Source organism: Hemitrygon akajei, chromosome 3 (assembly GCF_048418815.1).
Source record: "Hemitrygon akajei chromosome 3, sHemAka1.3, whole genome shotgun sequence".
In the NCBI taxonomy this organism is placed as follows: Eukaryota; Metazoa; Chordata; class Chondrichthyes; order Myliobatiformes; family Dasyatidae; genus Hemitrygon; species Hemitrygon akajei.
Genome location: NC_133126.1, coordinates 195,496,258 through 195,514,921, shown reverse-complemented (window position 1 = coordinate 195,514,921; position 18,664 = coordinate 195,496,258). Strand labels below are relative to the sequence as shown.

The window sequence follows — 18,664 nt, the reverse complement described above, 5'->3', positions numbered from 1 at the left end:
ATTTCCCTGCAAAAACATCATCCCAATTCACACCCGCAAGTTCCAGCCTTATAGCCTCATAATTTGCCCTTCCCCAATTATATTTTTCCTGTCCTCTCTGATTCTATCCTTAGTCCATGATAATGTTGAAGGCCAAGGAGCGGTGGTCACTGTCCCCCAGATGATCACCCACTGAGATATCTGTGACCTGACCCGGTTCGTTACCTAGTACTTTATCTAGTATGGCATTGCCCCTATTCGGTCTGTCAACATACTGTTACAGGAAGCCGTCCTAGACACACTGAACAAACTCTGCCCTGTCTAAACCATTGGAACTAATCAGGTGCCGATCAATATTAGGGAAGTTTAAGTCACTCATGATAACAACCCTGTTAATTTTGCACCTTTCCAAAATCTGCCTCCCAATCTCCTCCTCGGTATCCCTGCTGCTACCAGGGGGCCTATAAAATACTCCCCATAGAGTAACTGCTCCCTTCCTGTTCCTGACTTGTACTGATACTTACTCAAATAAGCCAGTGTTTGTCTCGCCTATCCCAAAACGAAATTGGTTCAGGAAAAATAGATAGATAGATAGATAGATAGATAGATAGATAGATAGATAGATAGATAGATAGATAGATAGATAGATAGATAGATAGATAGATAGATAGATAGATAGATAGATAGATAGATAGATAGATAGATAGATAGATAGATAGATACTTTATTCATCCCCATGGGGAAATTCAACATTTTTTTCCCAATGTCCCATACACTTGTTGTAGCAAAACTAATTACATACAATACTTAACTCAGTAAAAATATGATATGCATCTAAATCACTCTCTCCAAAAGCATTAATAAAAGCTTTTAAAAAGTTCTTAAGTAGTTTACTTAAATACATTAAATACAATCAACCCCGGCACTTTAACATATCTTACTCCTGGCGGTTGAATTGTAAAGCCTAATGGCATTGGGGAGTATTGACCTCTTCATCCTGTCTGAGGAGCATTGCATCGATAGCAGCCTGTCGCTGAAACTGCTTCTCTGTCTCTGGATGGTGCTATGTAGAGGATGTTCAGGGTTTTCCATAATTGACCGTAGCCTACTCAGCGCCCTTCACTCAGCTACCGATGTTATACTCTCCAGTACTTTGCCCACGACAGAGCCCGCCTTCCTTACCAGCTTATTAAGACGTGAGGCGCCTTGAGACCAAAAAGAATTGTGATTCCGGGTTGGATTGTCTAGAAAAACAAAATATGAACTTAAAATAATTTAAGATTTAATTTGTAAGTAAGAGCAAATATTACCCTTGTGTGTTACAGGTGTAACTCAACATGAAGAGAATAATGTGTTATGTTGCGATGACATTAACCATGAATGGCGCCATAATCAGTCTTGTTCCAGAGTCAGTCCAGCAGACAAACGTGGAAAAAGTGATTTCATTCCTTGAAAAACATTCAATGAACAAAACATTAAATATATTGATGGAGTAAAAACACTAAAGTAATTAAAACACACGTTGTTAAGGCAAATGAAATATTGAGTGACCAAGGATTTTGGAGTAAGATTTGGAATAAGGGGCGAATACCAAAAATACGCATGGGTAATAAAAGTATCACGTGAAGCTGTAATACTAATTTTGTGTACTCAGATAATTGTAAATCAACCGAGAAGAAGGAAGGCTGACATAGTGGAAAAATCGAGGAGAGTACATCAACGAAATAGCAGAGATGATTGTTAGTATACGGTGGATGAATTCAGTTAGTAAATGTTAATATTATGTATAGGATGTACGCGTTGCACACCTTCTGGGGCTCCGTGGCAGTCCTGTAGACAGTCAACTGAATGAGAGGAGGAGAATAATGACAAATAGCGTAATTAAGAGGAGGGAGATTTTGGCCAGAAGAAACTACAGTCTAGTCATGGACAGAGGAAGCGGGCAAACCAGATCTCTTTGCCCGCCCCCTTCCACCCCCCCCCCCCCCACACCTTTATGGACACCGAACTGATACTTGCGCTGGATAACCTAATCAGTGCAACTGAATGTGGACACTGGAAGCTTCGAGTAAAAATCTGATAAACCTGAGAACATTCTCGGAGAAGTAGCTATTTGTTATGTGAAATATCAGGCCTAACAACGAAGTAATCTGTAGGTCAACTGACCTTGAACCAATGGGATAGAGACCCCACAGTTCAGTGGATGAATGACAGGTTAAGACTCTGGAGCTTTAAATACGCAGGGTCGATAACTCTCCAGCAACCAGACACCAACCGTCGGGGATAGGGAGGTCCCCATGGACACGTGGAGATCGGGGCCACGAGGAACGCCTGGCCAGCGTAGACTCCTTGCCGGCCAATACATTTTCTCTTCACTGACTCATTGTGTAGGGTCGGGCAATCTAGTTGGGTACACACAGGTAGATAGTTTGTGAAATCACGTGCTTTTTTAATTTAAAACGATAAAAGTTACTTGTCGGTATAGTAGGGCGTGAGCGCAGCCCTGTAGGTCAACATGTTAACAACAATCATAACAGTGGTGTTGCTGTCTCTGAGCCTTCATTCGTGCTCAGTATCCGACTACCACTCTAATTCCTCAACACTTCATTATTGTCCGATATAGTCCATTCTTTCAGATGGTTGTCTTGTGGAAATTCATCAGACGCCAAAATCCTATTGCTGAAGCAAGATCCTTCTGTCAAAGTCTCCATCGTTAATTCTCTAACTTTCTCTTAATTTTCTTTGACAGTTAATTTCCCATTTGCTTCTAATTCTCTTTGATGACGATACACCTGGTTTGCAGCAAGACCTGCAGCATAACAAACACAGCGTTTCAGCCACTAGTCGCCAGATCATTGTTTTTTGCTGTGTGGCAATTGACTTCTCCCGGCCGCTTAGGACCGTATGTTCTAAGTTTTACCCCAATTTCAAGATTTACTTACGAAAGTCCGTCTCGCTATGTCAAGGCTCTGTGTCAAGATCCCTCCTGTTTTCTGTTCAACGTTCAAGTCCACGTAAGCATCCCAACTCAATCTCCGTGCCTTTATCCTGCAAGTGTAGGTCTTAGAATATGTTCAGAGTAGAGATTCATGAAGTTTGCCTCGGTGGTTTCGGAGCCTGATTGTTGTGAGGTAATAAATGTTCGTGAACCTGGTAGCATGGGACCGAATAGTTGTCAAGCGTGTGCCTGTAAAGAGGATTTAGCATGTCCTGGGTGGTGGGGTCATCCAGATAGCGCTGTCATATACCAGTATTGGACGTAGATGCGTTCAATGGAGGATAGGGTTTTACTGTGATTGACTGAACTCTATCCATCGCTCGGTGTAGCCTTTTGCATTGCATTCGTGGGCATTGATGTCTACAGCTATCGTTGTTTTCTGCAGTTGTTACTTAAATTAGAATTGATTTCAGTTAGTCATCACGGGACCAGGTGAGAATCTCTAAATTATATACCTGGGATCAGTTATTAACAGCACGGAACATTCACATTCTCTGGAGTTCCTTCTTATTTCATTTGAAAGTCTTTACCCCCTGATGGGAGGGCAAATTTCCCGACTTCCAATAGATACAATTTAATATTTCTGTTAAATTCCCAAGGTGTTAGATGTGCTTATATTAATACTTGTCTCCCTCATGCACCGTGGCATCACCGGAGACCTGAAATATTACAATAGTGGCTGCACTTTTAAGCCGCTGTGGAACATCTGCAGATCTTCTTGGAGTCAATATAAATCCAGGATTTTCTACGGACCGTGACGCATCTCTGCAAGAGAACAATGTCTCCGTTTCTGCTTGTTGTATTCCTCACCGCTACGCCAGAAACAGACGGAATCCTCTGCAATCGTCGAACGAAACAGAGTTTGCCTCATTTAGCCAAGGATGGTGATATCATTCTTGGCGGGATATTCTCCATTCACTTGGATCAGATTCACGACTTCCGTACATATACTTCTACCCCGAAGAGCACGAGATGCAAAAGGTGAGTTTACCTCTTGTAATCCGACTCTTCGTCTGCAGTCCTTTTCGTATAATTCGCTGATACCCACTTGAATCATCTTTGAAATCGACTGCAAATGATCATCAAATATTTTCGTGTACCTTTGCTATTAGTATTTATTTGTTGCTCCATTTTTGGCGTAATCGCCTACCACCTGAGAACTCGGCTCACCGATGCATTTTTGAGATCGTTTGACGAACAGGTCACGGGTATAAATTCTTTTCGTAATCCGTTGACAACCTACAACCAAATTCTTTAGTTTCTTCAGAGTTAGGTACATAGTGGCGGCGGGGCGAGAATGGAGACATTGTGTAGGTTCAGAGGATTGGGTTAATTCGACATATAATAAGCATTATAATTCGTTCAGCACAATATCGTATTTCTGTTCCACATGATCATCTTTCTGTTCTGAAGTGTAAATGTCCATGTGTATTTATATTGAAGTAAAATCAGGGAGACCTAATTTCAGAACTATCGCGGGAAATTACGGCAGATTGCAAAGTTAGAGTTATTATGTGTCTGCACACTCATGCTTTTAAATACCATAGTTTGGGTGGATGTGAATTCCAATCAGCGCCACCAGAATATAAAACCACTGAAGGAAGCTTCCGAGCATTTCTTTGACCTAGTTATTTAAGTACCTGTGAGGTCGACTGTGACCAGAAATATGGTTGAGCCCTTCCTTGTGGGGTGCGTTGACTCCTGTTTACTGTGAAATGAGGCATGCCCGATAATTAACGCAAGTAGGTGGCGAAATGATAAATAAGCAGTGTGCGTCCCGTGCCGAAATCAGTGTGGTGTGCGTCCTTTATCGACAACACGAGAACGCTTATATTTTAAATCTTGTCGTAACACCTTGTTGAACTGTGAACCTGGAAAGTTTTATTGCCTCATCTTACGTTTATCCCACAGTTTTGAATTTGAAAAATTCCGATTGGTGCAGACAATGATTTTTGCCATTAACGAAATAAACCAGAATGAGAATCTCCTACCGGGAATCACACTTGGGTATCAGATCCACGACGACTGCTCGTCCTCCGCGATCGCCTCGAATGCAGCGCTCACTTTGATGAATGGAGAAGAAGAATCAGTTGAATACCTTGAATGCAGAGGCTCCTCCAACGTCGTTGCCATTGTTGGATGCGATATTTCTTCAAGCTCCATCGTAACCGCAAGAATAATGGGATCATTTGGGATTCCACTGGTAATGTGTCAAATATTTGAATGCATTTTTATTATGGCGGTACCATCTTCTTGTTAGCAAGGACAAAAACATAGGGTCTCTTGTCAGGACTAGTTGAAATAGTGACAGGTCTTAATTTAAGGTACTAACACAATAAAAAAAAATGTATTTAATATATTGATATTTTATCGTCGTTGAGATCCACTGGCTGTTCTATTTTATATTATGGATTGTCAGCAGAGGTTCGTTTCGATGGTTACCGCCGGGGAGGTAATGGGTTAAAGCTCACACCACCCATTAACTGCATCCGTTTCTCAGATAACCTCTAGCAAGCATGTCCAGCTACTTACCTTAACGTGTGGCTTAGCAACTGGTCTCGGCGCAACCGTTTCTACAGGAGATAGGGCAAACGAGGGTTACTGGAGACTTCAAAACAGAGGGATCGGACAGATAGAGCTCGTTAGCCGTGTGTAGCAGCTCATTTATGAGAAGCAAAATTCTGAACTCAAAGCTCCGCTGCCTTGCGGATATACCCACTCTTGAAAAGGCTTTAGGAGTAAACCCCGAGGGCAAATCCGGAAATGGAACCCCTCAGGCTGTCCCATCTTGACCTCAATAGTAACTGGCAACTCCTGCGAAATCGCTCGTGCCAAACGGCATCGGACTCTGTCGGTATCGTTATGAATTTCTAATTAAGGACATGTTCGGAGCAGCTCTGTGCGCCGAAGCGCCTGTATCGTGCTGTAGGTTGTCTATCTTTCTGCGTTCCCTTAGATTCATCAGCTGCGTGGAAGGGGTAGTGGGGCTGGAGGGAAGCTACTGCAAGTGCAACAGCTTGATCTCCATATCTTACTGCTCTGGTTTGCGTACTAGCTTACGGAATGTGGAGACACCCAAAACGCAATATTCATTGTCAGATCCGAACAACGAAGGGCCTCACGTTGTGCGCCATTCATGGCAAAACTCTGAAAAACGTTCAGCTTAGCCTTCGTAAATTTGGTTGCTTTAGAAGAAAGCACACAGAGTTCAGCTCAGAATCAGACCACTCGGCCCAATAATATTCTGCTGAACTCCTTACATTGTCAATTAAATGCATATCTAAGCTAGTCCCTTTGTCCACATTGTCTTGTTCACTCCATTCTATGCACATTCGTGTGCTAAAGAGTCTCTTAAATGGCACAATCCTGACCAGCGCATTCTGCACGCAACACCATTCTCTGGATAAAAAAGAAAATGACCGTCAAATTTACTTTAAGCATAGCCCGATTCAACTTAGATGTCCACAATCTGGCATGAGACATTTTAAAGTAGGAGGGAATATATTGTTAGTCTGTTATGTCCATTCCTCTCATAAACTTCCATCAGGTCTCTCCTCAGTTTCAGTTCCAAGGTTGGCATCTTGTAAAGCCTTTTGCTGAAGTCACTTGCACTCAGTGGCCACTTTATTAGGTACACCTGTACAACTGCTTGTTAGTGCAAATATCTAATCAGCCAATCATTTGCCAGTAATTCAATGCATAAAGGCATGCAGATATATTCAAGAGCTTCATTCATGATTCAGACCAAATAACAGAATGGGGGAAGAAATGTGATCTAATTGATTTTGACTGTGGAATGATTGTTGTAGTCAGACAGTGTGGTTTGAGTGTCTCAGAAACTCCTGGAATTTTCATACACAGCCTCCAAGGAAAACAACCCAAATTGGTCCAGACTTTCCTTATAGCACATATCCTATAATCCCAGCAACAACCAATAAACCTCTTATGCACCTCCTATGAAGCCTCATCTGGTTTCTATGATAGAACGCCAGAATTGAATGCAATAACTCTGAGGTGTCTAAAGAGAGCATTATTGCTAAACAATAAGTAAGTAGTGTACGGTGCATCGTAAATTATGTCAGTAATTCAGGTATGCATTTTGTCTATTCTTCGTGTTTTGTATTCAGTATTAGAGTTATGTACAAACATAAAATAATTAACACGAACCGCTATAGGTATTAGAATCACATATGGTAAATAACGGATCCAGGTATTCATCAGCTTCTTTTCTCTACAGGTTAGTTACTATTCCACCTGCTCTTGTCTCAGTGATAAGAGAGAATATCCCACGTTTTTCAGAACTATCCCCGGTGACCAATACCAGTCCAAACTCCTTGCAAAACTGGTGAGAACCTTTGGCTGGACTTGGATTGGAACCATTAGAAGTAACACCGATTATGGACATTTCGGAATGCAAGGATTTGTGGAACATGTGGAAAAGTCTGGGGTTTGCATTGCCTACTCTGAGTCATTTTACAGGACCGACCCGCCTGAAAAAATCAGTAAAATTGTCCAGGTGATTAAACAGGCGTCTACTAAAGTGGTAGTGGCTTTTGTCCACAGTGGTGATATGCGAATTTTATTGAATGAGATTTGGCGGCAAAATGTTACCGGCATACAATGGATTGGAAGTGAGGCGTGGATCACAAAAAAAATTCTCCCGCCTAAACAAAGAGGAACTTATCTTAACGGGGCAATAGGTCCGGCTACCCGAAGAATAGAGATAGATGATCTCAGAGATTACCTTCATAACATCCATCCTTCCAAGTTTCCTGGTAACATTTTGGTAAGGGAATTTTGGGAAACTTTATTCACCTGCTCTTTGAACGTCGAAAACAGCACAAGCCCGGGGAAGTATTCAAGTCACATTCGTCAGTGCACTGTTAAGGAGCAGGTGGAAGGAACAGAAAGTAACTATCTGCCAGCAATAATGGATGGGAGTTCATACCACGTGTACACGGCGGTCTACTCCATCGCTCACGCACTCCATGATCTGTTAACCTGTGTCGAGGGGAATGGACCCTTCAAGAATAACACGTGCGCGCATATTGCAAATTTCGAGCCTTGGCAGGTAGGCCTTCACTTCCTTTAACAAAGTCAGCACCTCAATGTCAGTGCGGCAAGGTACGTTTGCAGCTTGCAGCTTATATCTTTCGATTTTTCTGTGCGTGTAATCAACTGCAGAGGACTCTGTGTCTGCCAACGAATTCTATTTGAGGCGACAAAACCTTTATTTCTCAGTATATGTTTCCAAAGGCGGAGCACGTCAGTCTATTGGTAAGTGCCAAATAGAGCAGCTATTGTATAGAGATGCAATATTTCCCAATAACAGTGTGATTCGTGCTTGTATCGTTTGCAGAGATATTAGCTGAAGGATAAAATTTGGTGAGGGTACTGATACAGATCTCCTCCTTTCCGGACAGTAAACCCGCATGGAAATTTTCCTGTGTCTTCGCTGGTGGTGAAGAGGCACATTCTAACAGAAAAGGGCTGTTCGCCTTTTAATTTACACTGGCATGCAGGCCTACAGGATGAATTTCAGTCTCTAACCTCGATGTACAACTGCTAAATTTTAATTCAGTGTTTTTAACAGATGATCCGCGGCAAGTATAATAATTCCTTAGTTACCCTCTTCCCTCCTGACAAGTTTACTCGTTATACTTCGAGCCGTAACCAATATCAATGCCGATAAACATATTGCTGGAGGAACCCCACGGGTCAGGTACCATCTGTGGAGGTAAACGGATGGTCGTTCCAATTCCAGCTACAAGTGCAACGTGACCCGCTGAGGACCACTTGCCATACTTACTGTTATTTTTTTCCGCCGGATCCAATCATCGAGAGTGTGAAATATAAACACCTTTACATGGTACTCATGCAGCACATATCCATCATTTACGTCTACGGGAAGTTTATATGTCTATATTTACGTAGACCGAATCCACGCGTCCCGTTTAAACAAAAGTCACTCTTTTTTCACCTCTTCACACCACCCCACCCCAGTTACTGCACTACCTACGCACCGTGAATTTCACAGCGAAGACGGGAGAAACCTTATATTTTGATGAAAATGGTGACCCGGTGCCAAGATACGACTTCGTTAACTTACGAACGAATTTCAAGGGCAGCGTCGACATTGTAAACATCGGATATTATGACGGTTCGGCTCCGCAAGGCCAGGAGCTAACGCTGAATGTCGAGGAAATCATGTTTAGCACGACTGGAAATAGGGTATGAGCTTCTTTTTCCCATATCTATATCTATCATATATATATGTTTGCGAAATGGAAAATACTTGCATATCTAAGATAAGAGTGACGCAGCTGGTTTATTTTGACAGATCAAATATGATAGCAGTATGAAGTATTAATAGTACGACACATGGCAGTGTGGGGGATCAGAAGGATCTTGGGATCCGCGTCCGTAGGAAAATCAAAGATGCTGCGCCGATGTAATTCATGGTTAAGAAGGCATACGGTGTATTAACCTTCACCAATCGTGGGATTGAGTTTAAGAGCTCAAAAGTAACGTTACAGTTATATGGGACCCGAGTCAGACACCACTTGGAGTAATATGCTCAGTTCTGGACAACTCGCTACAGGAAACTATAGAAAGGGTTCAGAGGAGATTTACAAAGATGTTGCTTGGATTAGGGAGCATGGTTTATGAAAATAGATTGAGTGAACTCGGCCTTTTCTCCTTGGTGAGGCCGAGGATAAGAAGTGATCTGATAGAGGTGTATAAGATTATGAGAGGCATTGATCGTTTGGATAGTCGGAGGAATTTTTCCACGGCTGAAATGGCAAAAACGAGAGTGCACGGATTTAAGGTGCTTGCAAGTAGTTACAGAGGAAATGTCAGGGGTAAGGTTTTTTTTAAGCAGGGCGTAGTGAGTGCATGGAATGGCGTGCCAGCGTCTGTGGTGGAGTCGGATACGACAGGAAGTTTTAAGGCACAAAGTACACTACAGATGCTGTAGTCAAAGCAACACGTACAACACGCTGGAGGAACTCAGCAGGTCGGGCAACATTCGTGGAAACGTGAAAATGAGACTTTCCGTTCCATGACATCTCAAATGACCTCTTTCTTTAAGGATCGTGATTTCCCTTCTGCCGTAATCAATGATACCCTCACCCGCATCTCCTCCATTTCCCGCACTTCGGCCCTCACCCCATGTTCCCGTCACCACAACAGACACCGTGTACCACTTGATCTCACATACGAACCCACCAGCCTCTAGATCCAGCATATTATCATCCGCAGCTTCCGCCACCTTCAAGAGGACCGCACCACTAAGCACATCTTTCCCTCTCTACCCCTCTCAGCTTTTCACAGGGATCTTTCCCTCCGCAACTGCCTGGTTCAAACATCCCCCCCCCCCACAGATCTCCCACCTGGTTCTTATCCCTGCTACATCTGTCCCTACACCTCCTCTCTTACTACCAATCAGGGCCCCAAACAGTCCTTCCAGGTGAGGCAACACTTCACTTGTGAGTCTGTTGGGGTCAACTATTACAGCCGGTGCTCCCGGTTTGGCCTCCTCTACATCAGCGAGAACCGACGCAGATTGGGGGACCGCTTCGTCAAGCACATCCGCTCCATCCGCCACAACAAATAGGATCTCCTAGTTGCCACCCACTTCAACTCTGCTTCACATTCCCATTCAGATATGTCCATACATGGCCTCCTCTACTGCCATGATGAGGCCAAACTCAGGTTGGAGGAGTAACACATGATATACTGTCTGGGTAGTCTCGAGCTCCTTGGCATGAACATTGATTTTTCCAACTTCAGGTAATTCTCTCCCTCTCCCTCCTCCCAATCCAGTTTCACTCTGCCTCCTCCTCTAGCTACCTATTACCTCTCTCATGATTCTGCCTTCTTCTACTACACATAGTGCTTTCTGCTTACTTTCTTTCTTCATCTTTTCTGCTTATCCCCTCCAGGTTTCCCCTCCCCCAACCCCTGATCTTTCCTTTTATTGTTTTTTCACCTGGCACCTACCAGTCTTCTCATTTCCTCCATCCCACACCTTCTTTATCGGGCCCATTCCTCCTCCTTCTTCAGTCCTGATGAAGCGACTTTTAAGAATCTCCTGGAGCTTAGAAAATAAAGAGCTATATGTAACCCTTGGTACTTTCTACAGTACGTACATATTTGGCAGAGCATTGTGGGCTGTAGGGCCTGTATTGTGCTGTTGGTTTTCTATGCTTCTATATTTGTATTGTAGAAACACATATTGCTGATATGCTGACGATAGCTGTTGAAAATCGCTGAATATTTGCATACACTCGCGGTAAGACGCTCTTCATTTCAAACTGAGATGTGTAACTTTTCTTTCTCTGAGCTTTTTGTGAATATTTGGGATTCTCTACCCCTGAGGGTGCTGGTGGCCAGATCAATGATTATTCTTAAGATGTAGTTATATATATGTTTGGAAGGATTTGAGGATGAAGCAGAAATCGTAAGAAATCGGATTTCAGGCCAGGGAAGATCGGCTATGTGCAGTCTGAATGGTGGGACACGCGCAAAGATGATAGGGAGCAATCTTATGTTACAGTGTGCTAGAGGGAATCTACATTCTATTTCTATTCACACAGCAATAATTACTAGCGTGAAAACTTTGTTGTTTAACGCAATTTTGGCTTTGTAGAGTCATAGGGGCATAGGGGCACAGAACAGTGCAACACAGGAACAAAACAATTGAACTATCTGGTTTGTTCTGAACTATTATGCCCCCTGATCTCATTGACCAGCAACCAGATCTAAGATCTCTACGCATCTCCCATTCATGTACATTTCCAAAATTATCTTAAATTTTGAAATCAAACCTGCATGAAACCATTCCGCTGGGAGAATGCGCCACACTCACACCAATTTCTGAGTGAAAATATGCCACTCATGTTCTCCTTAAACCTTTCACCTTTCACACTTCCAGTGCGAAATAAAACCTGCTCGAATTTAACCTATCTCTCCCCTTCACAATTTTGTATAGCTCTTTCAAACCTACCCTCACACTTCCACCTTCTAGAGAATACATAAGAGCCTAAGACCATAAGATATAGGAGCAGAAATAGGCCATTCGGCCCGTCCAGACCTCTCTGTCATTGAATCATGAACTGGTTCAATTATTCCAGTCATCCCCACACCCCTTCTTTCTCCCCCTTCCCTTTGATACCCTATGCAATCAAGAAATTATATATCTCTGCCTTAAATGTACACAATGACCTGGCCTCCACAGACGCTCCTAGCAACAAATTCGACAGATTAACCAGCTTCTGACGAAAGTAATTTCTTCGCATCTCTGTTATAAATGAAAGTCCTCCAATCTGAATTTGTGCCCTCTTGTCCAAGGAGCCCCTATCATGGGAAATAACTTTGGCATATCTAATTTGTTCAGGCCTTTTAACATTTGGAATGTTTCTATGAGATCCCTTCTCATTCTACTGACCTCCAGGAAATAGAGCCCAAGAACTGCCAGTCGTTCCACATACAGTAACCCTTTAATTCCTGGAATCATTCTCATTAATCTTCTCTGATCCCTCTCCAATGTCAGTATATCATTTCTAATATATGGAGCCCAAAACTGCACACGGTACCCTGTGTGGTCTCACGACTGCCTTATGGAGCTTCAACATCACCTTCCTGCTCTTACATTCTGTACCTCCAGAAATGAATGCCTTCTTCACTGCCGACTCAACCTGGAGGTTAACCTTTAGGTTATCCTGCACAAGGACTCCCAACTTCCTTTGCATCTCTGCATTTTGAATTCTCTTCCCATCTAAGCAATAGACTGCCCGTTTGATTCTTCCACCAAAGTGCATGACCATACGCTTTCCAACGTATTTCATTTGCCACTTCTTTGCCCATTCACCTAAACTATCTAAGTCTCTCTGCAGGCTCTCTTGCCTCAACACGACTCGCTCCTCCAGCTATCCTTGAAACATCGACAAATTTAGTCACAAATCCATTAATATCATAGGCCACATACAGTACTACCCTTTTCAATGGTTCTCTAAAATTCAAGTCCTGGTAACATCCTCGTTTTCTCTGCATTCTTTCAATCTTACATCGTTCTTGGTGGTAGCTGTCTAAATCTGCCAAAATATCCCAGAGTAGAAGTCACTGGTTGTTTATGACTTCAGTACAGCATCCCAACTCCTATACTCAGTAATTAGATTTATGGCCAATGTGCCACACCTTCTGTTTATGGTCCTATCCATCTGTGAGACGACTTGGAACAAATTATGAATTTGTGAGGTATGCTCTACCTCACTCCATAGTACCCTACATCTCACGTGTAAGTCCTACAGTGGTTTGTACTCCCAAAATGTAAGATCTCACCCTTGTCTCGATTAAATTATGTTGGTCAGTCAGAAAATCAAGTCCGATTCTTCGCGAACTCATGAATCTGAGGGGTGATAGGGTTTTCGTGGCAAAATGCAGAAGTAGTTTGACAGGATTTTCTTCTGCGCAGAATATGTTGCTGCCCAGGTTGGGACCCGGCTGTGTTTAAACTCAAGACCATCTGCTTTGAAATCCAATGCTGATGCCGCTACACCACCAGCCGGTCCTATATTAAATTACATCTGCCATTTTTCCGCCAATTATGCAGCTCTTCCATATCCCGCAGCAAGCTTTGGCCGTCTACCTTGCTTTCCACTACAGGATCAATTTAGAATTCATCCGCTGTTTACTGATCCACATTACCTTCCATATGGTTGAAATAGATTATAATCATTCAGAAAATACCACCGGTCCCTATGGGACACCACAATTCACAGACGACCCGGTCATAGACACAATCATTTATTACAACTCTATGGTTTCTCCCGTGATGATAATTTACTACCGTTCTCGAATACCGAACAACTGAATCTTCACCAACCCTTCAAGCGGACCTTGTTATCTGTCTTGCTGAAGTCCCTGTAGACAACATTCCCCTGTCATGCCTTCATCAAATTTCCTAGTACCTTCCTGAAAAAATCTAGAGATGGCCTGCCTGGCATAAATCGATGTTGCCTACCTCTAACCATTGCCTGTATATCCGAATACTTATATACGGTATCGGGTCCCTTAGAATACCTTCCAGGGACCTCACCTGATGTCAGCAGCACCTTTTTGTTCTTACATCAGATACTTTACCCCGGATCCGAAACTTGGCAGTCTCAGGTGCACCTTTCTTCGTTGTGTGATACATATGCAACATATTTGAAATATTCACGTTTCTGGCAAATTCTGAATGTCTGTTTTCACGTGCGTTGAATCAAAGACACGGTTAAAATCTAGCACGAGCGGAAATGCAGTATGGCCTTCTTCTACGTTAGCGAAATGTAAAATAGTTGCATGCCTGGGATATATATGAAATCCCTGGAATAGTCGTGACATTTCAAAAGAGATCAGGAGCAATCGCATTCTTATGCATGCTACAGCACTCAAGGAGAAAATGGATTCTGCATAATGTGACACTTGTTTTGAGAAATTAGCGGCCATTGTATGAACAGGTCAATGTAAGGTTGGGGTGTTGAGGCCTTTGTTCTTTGAGGCTTCGCCGATGTGATGTGTAGTCCATTAACGGAGGGTATCTTTCGTTGTTTAATCTTTCTTTCTTTCATCTTACACACATAAACCGTTGGAAAAGTCAAACACGATGATAGAATGCCGCTCCTGTGGGATGTGGGAAGGCAGAAATACCCGAATGCTATAATTCAAGATGCGGATCCAGCTGCAGTTTTAACATGCCATGTTAAGGAGTTGGAGCTGGACCTGAATGAACTACGGATCATGCGGGAAGCTCGGAGGTTGATAGACAGTACCAGCAGGGAGGTAGTTACAAGCAAGGTGCAGGACACAGGTAATGGGTGAAAAGAAGGCGGGAGAGAGGTTAGACAACCAGTGCTGAGTACTCCTTTGGCCATTCTCTGGCTACTAGACTGGACCTGTGACTCAGAGTTGTGGAGGTTGGGGCGAACTGTAATGTTAGGAAATTCATCGGTTGGGCGACCAGAAGGGGGTCTGCATCATGGAGATCAGAGACGGGACAGAAGAAGAGGTGCAAAAACACAAAGCGACTCGTAGAAAAGACCAAAGATGGGGTCATGAATGACTTCGCCTCGAAGCGGCAAGGAAAATTAAAACATTGTGGTTAATGCGGAGAACTGTACGATGGCTTGGAGCCAGACAGTCGGCGGGCGAATCGGCGCGTTCGGTCCCGGTCCGCGGCGTTAGGACCGGGATGGGCATCATTATTTACAAAAGTTCAGAGTTTGCACCGCTGCTGTCCTCTTTTTCAGCGAAATGTTGATACCCACGTTCTGAGATTCATGTGATTATTGGACTGTGCATTGGTTTCCTTCAGATTTTCGGCTTTATCTTGTTTGTGCACCATTGGCGGGTGGGTGATCTGTTCATTTTTTGTGTGTAAGAGAGAGTTGGGGTTTTGGTGCTACTGTCGCGGTTATTTTCTGCGATTGAGGTGTCGGAGATTGTTCTGTGCCAGAGGATCGTTGATCCTCTGCTTGTGATTGTGGCTGTTTTGCTGCAGGCAGTGGGGAATTTCGTTACTTATTTCATTGCTGTTGAGGAGGCGGGGGCGTAGTTGACGTCATGTTTTTCATTAACAGCCATTAACATTTTTTCATTAACATCTGTATTGAACAGGTACCAGGAGTAAACAAATATCAAAGTTGTATGATTCATGCATACCTTGACAATAAAATGTACCTTTAGAAAGGAGATCTGGGAATCTGGGAAGATAGATCCCTAGCTTCTTGAGCGTGGAATCACGCATAGATAGGGTCACAAAGAAAGTTTTTGACACACTTGGCTTCATAAATTTAGCATTTAGTGCATGAGTTAGATTCAATTTTGAAAATGTGTAAGATGTTGGTGAGTCCGAATTTTGAGTATTGTGTGCATTTTAATGATCTGCACACAGTAAAGAAATGAATAGGTTTAAAAGAGTGAGAAGAAGATTTACAAGGATGCTCACCAGACTTGAGAATCTAAGTATTTGGGAAAATTTGAAAAGCTTCAGACATTATTTACTAGAACGGAGAAGGCTGAAGGGAGACTTGCTAGAGATATAAAGAAAAAAAACATATGAGGCGAAGAGAGAGGAGAAATGAAAGCAGGCTTATTCCAATGAGTTTGGGTGAGACTACAATTGGATGTCTTGGGTAAGGGTGATATGTGCAATGATTAAGGTGAACACGAGGGGGACCTCCTGCGCAGAGATGGTGGTTCGGGTGTGGAACGACCTGCTGCGCAATTGGTGGATGCGGGTTCGATATCAAATTTTGAGTGAAAATTGAGGAGATACTATACATGAATGGCAGGTTCATGGAGACCTATGATCCAGGTGAAATTCGACGGGATGAGTAAGATTAATGCTTCCGCACGAAGGGCGTGCTACTCTGTTTTAGTTGTCTATATTTGTATTATATGTTCTATTGCAGATAGAACCAATTATATTCTATTGCCGATAATGCCTTAGACTTATGCAATGTAAGGCGCATTTCTGACATTTTGATTCTCTTTTTCTCGGGGGATTAGAAGATCAATGGATGAAACCTTCCTGTGAGAATGTATTGAACTGCGATCATATACTGCTCCTTACTCATTTATTCCAGGCGAATCATTCCTGATTTTGAAAGCCGAACTTCAAAATCTCTGCTGTCATGGGATGCATATTCTGTTCTCAAGATTCAAAATATCTAGTCTAGTATTCCCCTTTTATGAAATCATATTCCTCACATCTAATATTTTTTCCTGATTATCTCAGTTTGACATTCCCTGGACAGTCAGTTTACTCTGCCTTCTCAATATTAATTTTAAGGATTTCTATTAGCTGCACAGCATGCTCAACGGCTTTATTTACGCATACAATGAATGCTTTCATGGTGTGTTCTGTTTCTTCAGATCCCAAGAGCTGTTTGCTCAGAACCATGCTTTCCTGGAACAAGAAAGGTCAGCCGTAAAGGGCAGCCGGTATGTTGCTTTAATTGTGCAAGGTGTGCTGATGGTGAGATCAGCAATGCCACTGGTAAGTGCTAAGATGCACAACCACATCTCTCAATTCCGCAGTACTGTGCTCACATATTTACATATAAAATAATTATTTTTCCAGATTCCACGGATTGCATCAAGTGTCCATCGGAATACTGGACTAATCAGGCAAAAACACAATGTGTTCTCAAGAAGACTGAGTTTCTTTCATTTGGCGAAGGTCTTGGGTTTATATTAGTGACGCTTGCTCTAGTAGGAGTGTTCTTTACGTTGTTCATCGCTGCCATTTTCTACCGGTATCGGAAAACTGCCATGGTAAAAGCTAATAACTCTGAACTAAGCTTTCTACTTCTCTTCGCCCTGCTGCTTTGCTTCATTTGCTCACTCACCTTCATAGGAAAACCATCCGGCTGCTCGTGCATGTTGCGCCGCACCACTTTCGCAATTCTGTTCGTTCTCTGCATTTCCTGCATCCTAGGGAAAACCATACTTGTCGTGATTGCTTTTAAAGCAAATCAACCCAATAGCCGTATAATGAATTGGTTCGGACCTGTGCAGCAACGCGTGGGCGTCTTCCTTCTTACCTTTATGCAAGGTTTAGTTTGCATTGTCTGGTTAAGTTTGACACCTCCCTACCCCCAGAAAAACATGAGCCATTACAGAGACATCATTATTCTGGAATGTAACGTGGGCTCAGTGACAGCCTTTTACTTTGTCTCTGTTTACATTGCTTTGCTGTCCATTGTGTGTTTAGTGCTTGCATTCCTTGCACGGAAACTGCCGGATAGTTTCAACGACGCCAAGTACATCACCTTCAGCATGCTGATCTTTTCCGCTGTTTGGATAACTTTCATTCCAGCCTATGTGAGCTCTCCGGGAAAGTATACCGTGGCTGTTGAAGTGTTCGCCATTTGGGCATCAAGCGTCGGTCTGCTAGTTTGTATTTTTGTGCCAAAATGCTACATCATCTTATTGAAACCGGAGATTAATACACAGAAACAGATGATTATAGGGACTTCACATTAACTGCCAATGCCTCTTGCATCATAACTTCATCGGCTGTGCAATCCTCGTACATTGAACGCAGATTCGAATATTTTTGTTGCGTCGACAGGTTAACTTAATCATTGTTTAAGAATTGAACTCACGTGATTCAAATGTACGTAAAAGCTATAGTGAATAATGTACATTAGACTGTATAAACAGATTATGTCAAACAAGTTTAACAGAGAATGACCAAGCGGTAATGTGATGTGTGATTTCTATTCATGGTTACTTCCTGTTTAAGCTTTAGGTATTGAAACTTATCCGCCAGTACCAATCTCAAATTTACGCCAAACACGTTCTATTACTCAGTGCTATTTGGATCTTCGAGAAATTTAAATATTGCAGCATTTTTATTTAATTTTCTTATTCAAGTCAATTAAGATTACACACTTCAGGAATTTCTTGATCGGATGCTGTTGCTAAAAGTTAGGAAATACTTATCAAAATTTTAAGCCTGAAGTAATTCTCAGATGGTTTGGACTCAGTGGTACATCGGATAACATCTTCGAAAATAATACAGATTCATGTACGTTTCTGTGGATAATAAATGTGATGCAGGTATTTAGTCGTCGAAGCAAAGAAAACACAGAACTACCCAACTGTTCGTTTGACTTGAATAGTTGTGAAAATACC

At 42.6% G+C, this 18,664-nt stretch overlaps 1 protein-coding gene across 1 annotated transcript; it reads left to right on the top strand.

The window, feature by feature from the left end:
- The first annotated feature begins 3,755 nt into the window (after nucleotides 1–3,755).
- LOC140724634 (extracellular calcium-sensing receptor-like) lies at nucleotides 3,756–18,010 on the top strand. The gene is made up of 6 exons (XM_073039058.1): nucleotides 3,756–3,958; nucleotides 4,889–5,180; nucleotides 7,215–8,048; nucleotides 8,981–9,208; nucleotides 16,898–17,021; nucleotides 17,106–18,010. The coding sequence occupies exons 1-6, from the start codon at nucleotides 3,756–3,758 to the stop codon at nucleotides 18,008–18,010; spliced, it is 2,586 nt and encodes an 861-aa protein (XP_072895159.1).
- Nucleotides 18,011–18,664: the final 654 nt, after the last annotated feature.

What these genes read in the sequence shown, in the direction of transcription:
- LOC140724634 (XM_073039058.1), top strand. Translation starts at nt 3,756, where the DNA reads ATGTCTCCGTTTCTGCTTGTTGTATTCCTCACCGCTACGCCAGAAACA. An exon ending in GATCATTTGGGATTCCACTG is followed by an intron (nt 5,181 to 7,214) that starts GTAATGTGTCAA and finishes TTTTCTCTACAG; the next exon opens with GTTAGTTACTATTCCACCTG. An exon ending in CAAATTTCGAGCCTTGGCAG is followed by an intron (nt 8,049 to 8,980) that starts GTAGGCCTTCAC and finishes ACCCCACCCCAG; the next exon opens with TTACTGCACTACCTACGCAC.